This window comes from Elaeis guineensis, chromosome 7 (assembly GCF_000442705.2).
Source record: "Elaeis guineensis isolate ETL-2024a chromosome 7, EG11, whole genome shotgun sequence".
In the NCBI taxonomy this organism is placed as follows: domain Eukaryota; kingdom Viridiplantae; phylum Streptophyta; class Magnoliopsida; order Arecales; family Arecaceae; genus Elaeis; species Elaeis guineensis.
In genome coordinates this window covers 97,383,210-97,391,591 of record NC_025999.2, presented here as the reverse complement: position 1 = coordinate 97,391,591, position 8,382 = coordinate 97,383,210, and the positions used below count along the sequence as shown (strand labels likewise).

Below are 8,382 nucleotides of genomic sequence, written 5' to 3'. Positions count from 1 at the left end.
TGATGGTTTCTCAGCGGGACGATGGCTTTCCGATCGGTGTCCTCCGGTGGGTCCTGCACGGTGACCGCGGTGGAGGAGAAGTCGTCGAGGGCGAAGCGGGCTTGGGAGAGGAGGAAGAGGGAGGAGATAACGGAGAAGATGACGGTGATCCTGGCCAGCCCCATGGCCTCGGACGGACAGAAAGGACTGTTGACTTTGTTGGGGGTGGGGTGGGGGGAGGCACTTATGGGCAGGGCATGGCGGTTCAATCCCGGTAGCGACAAGGAGCTTTGGATCCGCAGCGCGTACATTTGGCACGCATCTTGATGGATTTTTTTTTTTTTTTTTAAGAAAAAAATAAGGAGGAACAAGTCGCTTTCCCCTCGCATGAAAGATATTATATATTAAGGAGTGGTGCAGAGAATAAGATAAGGTGTTAAAAATATAAAAGATTTGTCAAGCAAGCATCTTGATGTGGATTGAAGGGCCGGTGATACATCATAGGCTCCTATGTCATATCCGAATCCTTTTTGATGTATATTTTGTATCATGTATTGTCTAATCCTAGATAGCCTTCATACCGTCCATCTTATTATTCATCTGAAAGATCAAGATTATCATTTATTTTGAAAATTCACCTACTTTAGATGTCAAGAACAATACATGTTTAAGATAAACTGCAGCTATCTATCTCCAGAATAGATGATATCATGGTAATATAGTCATGTCTAACACTCTAGATTGCAAAATACGCATCATAAAAAAATTTAGTCTGAGATGTATTCCTAACAAAAAGCAGGATTACGTATTAGAATATTTCGATATCACACTTAGATCAAAATGATTTACTCTCCATAAATATCCTACGCACTGCATAAGATCCATGTGAACATTTCCATAACACGGTACATCAAAAGATGCAATTGATAAACTGCATCTGAGTTCAAGCCCCAACTCAAGAGAATCAAAACTTTATTCAAATTGCTATTTAATCAAGCCCGCACCACATAGTGCTGATGTTGACGTGCAATATCAGGTCCTTCTGATGAAGGTTCTACTTAAAAAGTCCACAGGCGCATCTAGATTATTCTAATCTTATTTTTATTTCCCTGACGACCAAAGTTGTAGACAGATTTTTAGTATTAAAAAGGAAGTTATGACAGATTAATGGTCAATTATGGATCATGAATACTCTTTGCATCCCTTGGAAATACGTTTATAAATTGCTTTAATTCCTGAACATAAAAGACTATTGTTTATACACATAATTGAAGGGTTCAACCAACTCGCACCTAGACGGCATTTTCTTAAGGAAAAAGATGGAACACTTCTGCTCATATGGATCTCATTTGCTGGTCTAATAGGGAATTCTGCCTCAACAAATACGAAAAAAATCTCCATTGCTTAATTAATTATCCATTTCAAGTCAATTCAAATAAAAAAATTGAGTCCTAAGACCAGACCTTAGTTATGATATACCTTTGGGATCTTTGTATCTAGTTTTTTTTTAAAAAAAAATAGACATGTGGAGTCATCAACATGTGCCCGTTCTTTGAGCCGAGGATGGTGGCTTCATGCGGTTAACTCAAAAATCTATAATTGTATGTAACAACCAAATACTGCTCATTCTCTTTATATAAACTATGCTCATAAATCACCCATTTTGATTATTGTCCACTGGTTTTATGTGACTGGAGAATTGGTACTGTATAAGAGATAGATAGGTGCTGCCAGTCAGAACCTCTAACCTAACTTCGACAAAGAAAAAGTCAATGGAATAGTTAGTTCATTTATCAAGGAATCATGAGAAATATCCCCGGATGTATGTATGTATGTATGTATGTATGCATGCATGCATGTATGTATGTGAATGAATGTATGTATGTGCATGCATGTATGATGGATATGTGCATGCATGGATGGATGCATGCATATCTATATATTATATTATGAGATATAAGATAAGATTATTTGTCCCTTGATTGGCTAACATTGTCTCCGAGCCCTCACGTCAACCTCCGCACAAAAACTGGTGCCTGTATGAGCAAGCCCAATTTCCAGGACCGCTCGTCTCCCTTCCTCACAGAAAACGGTAAATCCAGCCCAAATGGCTGTCTTTCCACAGACACGGGCAAATCATGGGCTTGGTAGGCCCAGTTACTTGCCCAACACTTAGGCCCAGTTATTTGCCCACTCACTTGCCGACAAAGACGAATCAGAGTAATCCTCTGTGACGGTGCATAGTCGTACTTTCCAATACGAATTAAAATGATAAAAATATTTTTTTATTTTAAAAAATATGATATTCTGTAATTTATTATAATATTTAATGATCTGTTACGATATTTTATAGATGTATTATAATTTTATGAAAATAAAAATTTTTAAATAAAAAAAATATTTTTATCATTAAAAATTTTAAATCAGAAGATAGATCTGCAAATATTTAATAAATATTGAGAAGTGAGGGTTACATGGTCTAATGAGATGGCGTGGTGCACTCCACGCCAGTTTTATTGCACCGCACGCGGTGTATAGAGTATTTCTCAGGCGGACGATAACCGCCATGCTTGCCATTTCAGCCCCTAAAACCCTCACGCCCAACCCGGCGCTAAAACCCTTTTCTTCTCCGCGTGGGGGTTTCGCATGCTACCCGACGCTAAAACCCTCATCTTCTCCCCTTGGGGTTCCCCCCATGCTGATAGCATGCGGGAGAAGAACTCTTCCAGGTCTTGCAACTAGCCTTCCTTCTTCGAGGATCCGAAACCTGTCCCTACCATTCCCCGCCGCTCCCCTCAGCCCCTTGCCGTCCGCCACCGAAGACGGGATTAAATCTTTCTTGAAATCCGGAATGATCGCCGACGCCGTCTCCCTCCTAGCCGGAGCCCCCGAAACGAGCTCGAAACCGCCATCAGTTCTCTGCTTCAACCTCGTACTATCTTCTCTGACTCGAGCTCGTAGATTCGAGTCCACAGTCTCCCTCTACCACTCCATGCGCCGCTCCGGCGTGCCCCCGGACCTCGTCACCCTTAACATCCTTATCAACTGCTACTGTCAGTGGGGCCATTTGGATCTTGCGCGCCAGGTGTTCGACGAAATAAGGTTCTGGTCTTACTTACCGAATGCCATCTCTTGTAATACTCTGATCAAGGGCTATTGCAGAAAAGGTAGGATCTTTGATGCGTTTGATGTTCTCCGTGGGATGAGGGAGAACGGGCCGAGCCCTGACAGCAGAACCTACTCGATTTTGATTGATTTTGTTTGCAGTAATTCGAATTCGGAATTGGGCATGCGTTTGATTTCTGAAATGCTGAGAATTGGATTGGTTCCAAGTGAGATTGCTTACAATTGTGTCTTGGCTGGGCTTTGTAGTGGAGGGAAGATGAAGTTGGCGATGATGCTTTATGCTAGAATTGTCAAAATGGGAGTTAAGGGAAATGTGATAACATATACTGGTTTCATAAATGGATTGTGTCAGGAGAGGAGGCTAGTCGAAGCAAAGTTGCTTTTTGATGAAATGCTGGAGAAGGGCTTCTCCCCAAATGTCATAACTTACACTGCTCTGATTCATGGACTATGTGCAGTTGGTCAGCTGGAAGAGGCCATGGGAATGATCCAAGAGATGGTCGGTCGTGGTTGCAGTCCGAATGTAGTTACGTATACAGGAGTCATTGGTGGACTTTGTAAAGAGGGGATGGTAGAAGAGGCGTTGAGGCTTTTAGATGTGATGATCCAACAAGGGGTAGACCCTAATGAATTTACATACTGTACTCTACTAAATGGGTTATGTAAAAGAGGGCAAATTGAGGAAGCAAGCAGGTTCTTTCACCAAATAGAAGAGAGAGGATTCAGGGATAATGTTGTTGCTTATAATATTTTGATCTGTGCATTTTGCAAAATGGGTAACATGGAGGAAGCCAGGAATCTTCTCCAGGAGATTAAAAGGAAAGGGATCCAGCCTGATGTGATCACATATAACACCTTGATAGATGGGTACTGTAAGATTGGGAAAATTGAGGCTGCACATGATTTGTTAAGTGACATGGAAAGGCAGGGTTTAACGCCAAATGTGGTGAGTTATAATACTTTAATGGCTGGTTTTTGCAAGGTGGGTGATCTCGAGCGTGCTGCAAATTTGGTGGAAGTGATGGCTGGTAAAGGAGTGGGGCTTGATGTTGTAAGTTATAGTACACTTTCAGATGGAATGTGTAAGGTTGGCAGATACCAAGATATGGAGAATTTGCTGCATGATATGGCAGAGAAGGAGATAGAACCTGATGTTATGATGTATTCACGTATACTTAATGCGTACTGTAAAAATATGCGCTTACAGGAAGCCAAAAGTATTATTAGAAGGATGACAGAAAAGGGGCATCAGACAAATATAGTAATCTATAATTCTATTCTGCAGGGCTTTTGCATCAAAGGTGATATCAAGGAAGCAATTAAGGTGCTTAATGAAATAATTTTGAATGGCATTGCTCCATCTACTGTAATGGTTTCTCTGTTTTTAGAGTATGTTTGTAGGTTCGGCCAGCTGGACAAGTTATTAGACTTGTTGCCGGTCATGCCTGACAAGGATGGTGATGGATGCTGTGATGAGTCTGCGAGTGTTTTACAGTTCAAATTCTTGCGGCAACTATGAGTTTGGAACAGGACCGCCAGATGCTATGAGCACTCCCACTTATGTAATCTCCTTTGTCAGAAGTAATAGAGTAAGGTCAGAGTTAATATGTTGAGAATCTGATTTCTGCGGCATCCTCTAGCCGCTTCACGGTTTGCAAGATGAAAGGCCATATTATCTCAAGAAGCAATTATGTTCTCGAAGCATTATTTGCATGCCTCTTACCATCCTCCAACTAACTTGGGTAAAGTGAACCATTTCCCTAGCTGAGAAATGAGGAGATGCTACATCTGCTGATCGTCCAATTAAAAAGATACAGCCGTTTTACTTGGTAAGAGCGCCCGCCTTACCATGAGTTCAAAGTGCATTGCATGTTGGTAGTTAGTTTTAATTCAACCAAAAAAGTGTGCCAGAAGTTTTTGTACAGTTCGTAACTGTCTTTTTGGGTGTTTTGACAGGTCTTTCTTAGGATTGTGAAAGAGAAATCTCAAAGATGTTAACATTCATTTTTTATGACTTCTATTGACGTGCATTTGTTGGCTGTACGATTTTCAAGATGGCAACAATTTCATATGCACATGGCATAAATTCTATACTGGTTATCTGGCTGTTACAATTTTTTCCTTATATGTGAAAGGACTCCTATTTTGACTGAAAACAATGTGGCTTTTCCCTTCCTATTGAGACTTAATAGCACAATGAAGAGAATTAAGGGTTAAAGAAAAGAACTCAAAAGACTTGGATTTCCATGCGACCCTCTGTATATAAAGATGCCTAAATTGGGTTTCTTGGACACTGTTTCTATCCTAAACAGGATCCCAAGCAATCCTAATTTAGCCCAAAAGATCAACTGGATTTAGAATAACAATGCATAAGCTACTCTTAACACTATGAAGAAAAACATTAAGGAAAACTTGGCAAACCAAAGAACTTATTCAATTTAAAGGAAAAAGAAAGGGAAAAAGCATCTTTTGTTAAAACAACGAGCTTTCTTACACATTTTTCTTCTTTGTCTGCTATGACTATGGTTGAAGATGGCCCAAATCCTGCAAACAACAAGTTTTGGGTTGGAAGTTAACACCATGATTCAAACTGATATAAGAAGAATATACCACTTGGTACTCTCCAGATTCTGGAGATTTTCTTCAATTGCTTCATGGGTGGCCTTCAAAATTGATTTCACCGACCCAATCAAACAAGCCGATATTAAGCTTTGTTCAGTGAATCCGTGTTCACTGTTTGACATAAATTGTATCAGCTCTTCCTGAACCTGTGAAATTTTGTATGAATGTTATAGACTAGATCTGTTTGTTATTTATTCTCTTCCTATTAACACAAAAACACATGAATATATGTATGCATGTACTTATGCATGCATATATGTATGTATGCGTGTATATGTAGGTAGGTAGGTATATAGGTATGTATGTATACACAGATGTGTGTGTGTGTGTGTGTGTGTGTAGGTACTTGTGTATGTATGTATGTCTATTCATATATGTGTTTGTGTATGTGTATACATGTATATATGTATGTATATGTGTATCTGTGTTATGTGTTTATATATGTATATATATGTGTGTGTATGTCCGCCTCTCTGTATATATGTAGGTAAGTTGGTAGGTAGGTATGTGTACGTATGTGTACATACGTGTGTATGTATTTCTGTGTATACATATGTGTACGTGTGTGTGTGTGTATGTGTATGTCTGTTTGTGTGCATGTATGTGTTTGCATGTAAGTATATGTGTTGATGTATGTATGTCTTATGTATTTGTATGTATGTGTGTATTATGCTAGTTTTTTGTAAGGTTTTAGAGTTTAAACTATCCACTTAAGAATTTTCATGAAGGCTGAAAGGTTGAACTATAACAGGCTCATCCATAGGAGCTGAGAAGGGGTACGGCAAAAACTGAAGAGGCAAGTTTTCTTTTACCGTATGATCCTGGTGTGACCGAGGGTAATGGCTAAAAATTTCAGCGTTTCGTTTGAAATCTCCAAGATCATGGTATCTTTTATCCAAAGGTAGCAGTTGGATTTCCATACTGTTCTTGGCAAGGGGCATACGTGAGTGGGAGGTTGTGGAAGTTGATATTTCCATGCAAGTCATATGAGAAACCTTTACAAAATTTTTCTTCTTCTATCATGGATAGGTTCGCAAGTAGAGGTTTCTTGTTATGTCTTTTCAAATTGCTTCATTCTTGATAGCTGGTATAAAAAAACTTCATAGTGGCTTATGTTCCTGTGTTTATCTCCCGTTCTTCAATGATTTCTGGAAACTTAGTAAAGGAAATCAAATGTTAGATTTTGGCATGCCATGACTTACAATATCTTCACCGCAAATCTGGTACACATACTCCCTTGATGCTTGCTAGGCTGAGCAATCACTTGTGTAGAGTAGGTTTTTTTTTTTTTGTTAAGACTCTTCTTATTCGAGTTGGTAGTAGAAGCATCCAATGAGGCCAAGCAATTTTTCAAACTGAACATAGACACTAATTGTTTCAACTGGAGTCTGATATTTCTTGAGAAATATGGTCAGAATGCCACCCTCAGGTTCAAACTTGGATTGGAGTATGGTTGTTCCAGTGATTCTCATAAATTTTTATTCATTATTATTTCTATAGAAATGCTACATATTGCATTCATTTTTTATGATCTTGCATTTGTTGTTCTAATATGTCATCATATTGGTATTCAATCTGTTCAAGTTAATGAGCTAGATGATTGAAGTGGATTTTCTGTGACAGTTCCTCATTAGATTACGAAATTGAAACTGTCATGCTTTAGAATTTCTGTTTCCTCATCTTTCATGTCAGATGATCATTTTGGTCATGCTTGACAGGTATGGGAATTGTGACAACACCTAACAAGAGATGTCTCTCAAGGGTGTAATTTTTGAGGAATTTTTGGCATTCTATGCAAGAATATTGAATCTATAACCATGAACATTCTTATTTTTGTTGGGTACGGTTCAAGACTTGCCTACTTTGGGTCAAGATTCATAGCGGGTTTGGTTGCTCTTCTGGTATGCTGCTTCATGTTGAAATGAATTGTTCCATACTATCAGAGATTGCAACAGGCCTAGCGAATACCGCTACCATCCTCTACCACCTCCACCACTGCCATGACCTGCTCCTTGTCCCCTTGGGTAAGAGGGGGTCAGCTATGAAGTGCAACCCTATAAGAATTCTCCAGAAAGGAATGAGCAACGTATTATAGCTGGCTGTCAGCCCAAATCATCCACCAGAATCATGTAAACATTTTTATCTATCTTTTGTTGCAAATTAGTATTTCATTATACGTATTGGATACCGAAAGCTAGTATGCATAGGCTTAAAAATCTATCACTAAAAGGCCGTGAGCCATTTTTTGTAATGCCCAAGACAAAAAAAACATTATTGTGCTTGTACGATGATTGTTTGTTCAGTCACATCTCAAGGAATATTTTTGAGCTCAATTGGATATATACTAAAGCCTAAACTTATTGCAATATTTTCCATGTCTATTGTCTTGATGAAACTTAGTACTATGTTATCTGATTTTTCTTTTTAAGGTTATAAATGAGGTTCATTTGCTGACCTCAGTGCATTTCTTTAGTTTGCTGTTGCTGCTAGTGTCATCATAAATACCTTCACCACTTCACTTCAGGAGCTGTCGCGGATGTTCCATTGCGGGTGGGGGGAGGGACAATGTAAAGTGTAGACTTATGCATTGCATTCTAAAGTTCATACTCACTGATGTCATAAAAGGCTGTTCTCCATTCTGCAATTATAGCTCCA

General features: G+C 39.2%; 1 protein-coding gene across 5 annotated transcripts; it reads left to right on the top strand.

Moving 5' to 3' along the window:
- The first annotated feature begins 2,489 nt into the window (after positions 1 to 2,489).
- On the top strand, positions 2,490 to 8,093 carry LOC105048212 (uncharacterized). 5 transcript variants are annotated; one of them, XM_073260415.1, is made up of 3 exons: positions 2,490 to 4,934; positions 6,479 to 6,523; positions 7,446 to 8,093. In XM_073260415.1, the coding sequence occupies exon 1, from the start codon at positions 2,546 to 2,548 to the stop codon at positions 4,622 to 4,624; it is 2,079 nt and encodes a 692-aa protein (XP_073116516.1). In that variant the 5' UTR covers positions 2,490 to 2,545; the 3' UTR covers positions 4,625 to 4,934; positions 6,479 to 6,523; positions 7,446 to 8,093. The 5 variants fall into 5 exon arrangements, with proteins under 5 accessions (XP_073116516.1, XP_010925751.2, XP_073116515.1 ...); XM_010927449.4 differs by having other exon boundaries at positions 6,479 to 6,628; XM_073260414.1 differs by having other exon boundaries at positions 6,479 to 6,670.
- The last annotated feature ends 289 nt before the right edge of the window (positions 8,094 to 8,382 follow it).

Excerpts from the sequence above, each read along its gene's own strand:
- LOC105048212 (XM_010927448.4), top strand. The coding sequence starts at position 2,546 with ATGCTTGCCATTTCAGCCCCTAAAACCCTCACGCCCAACCCGGCGCTA.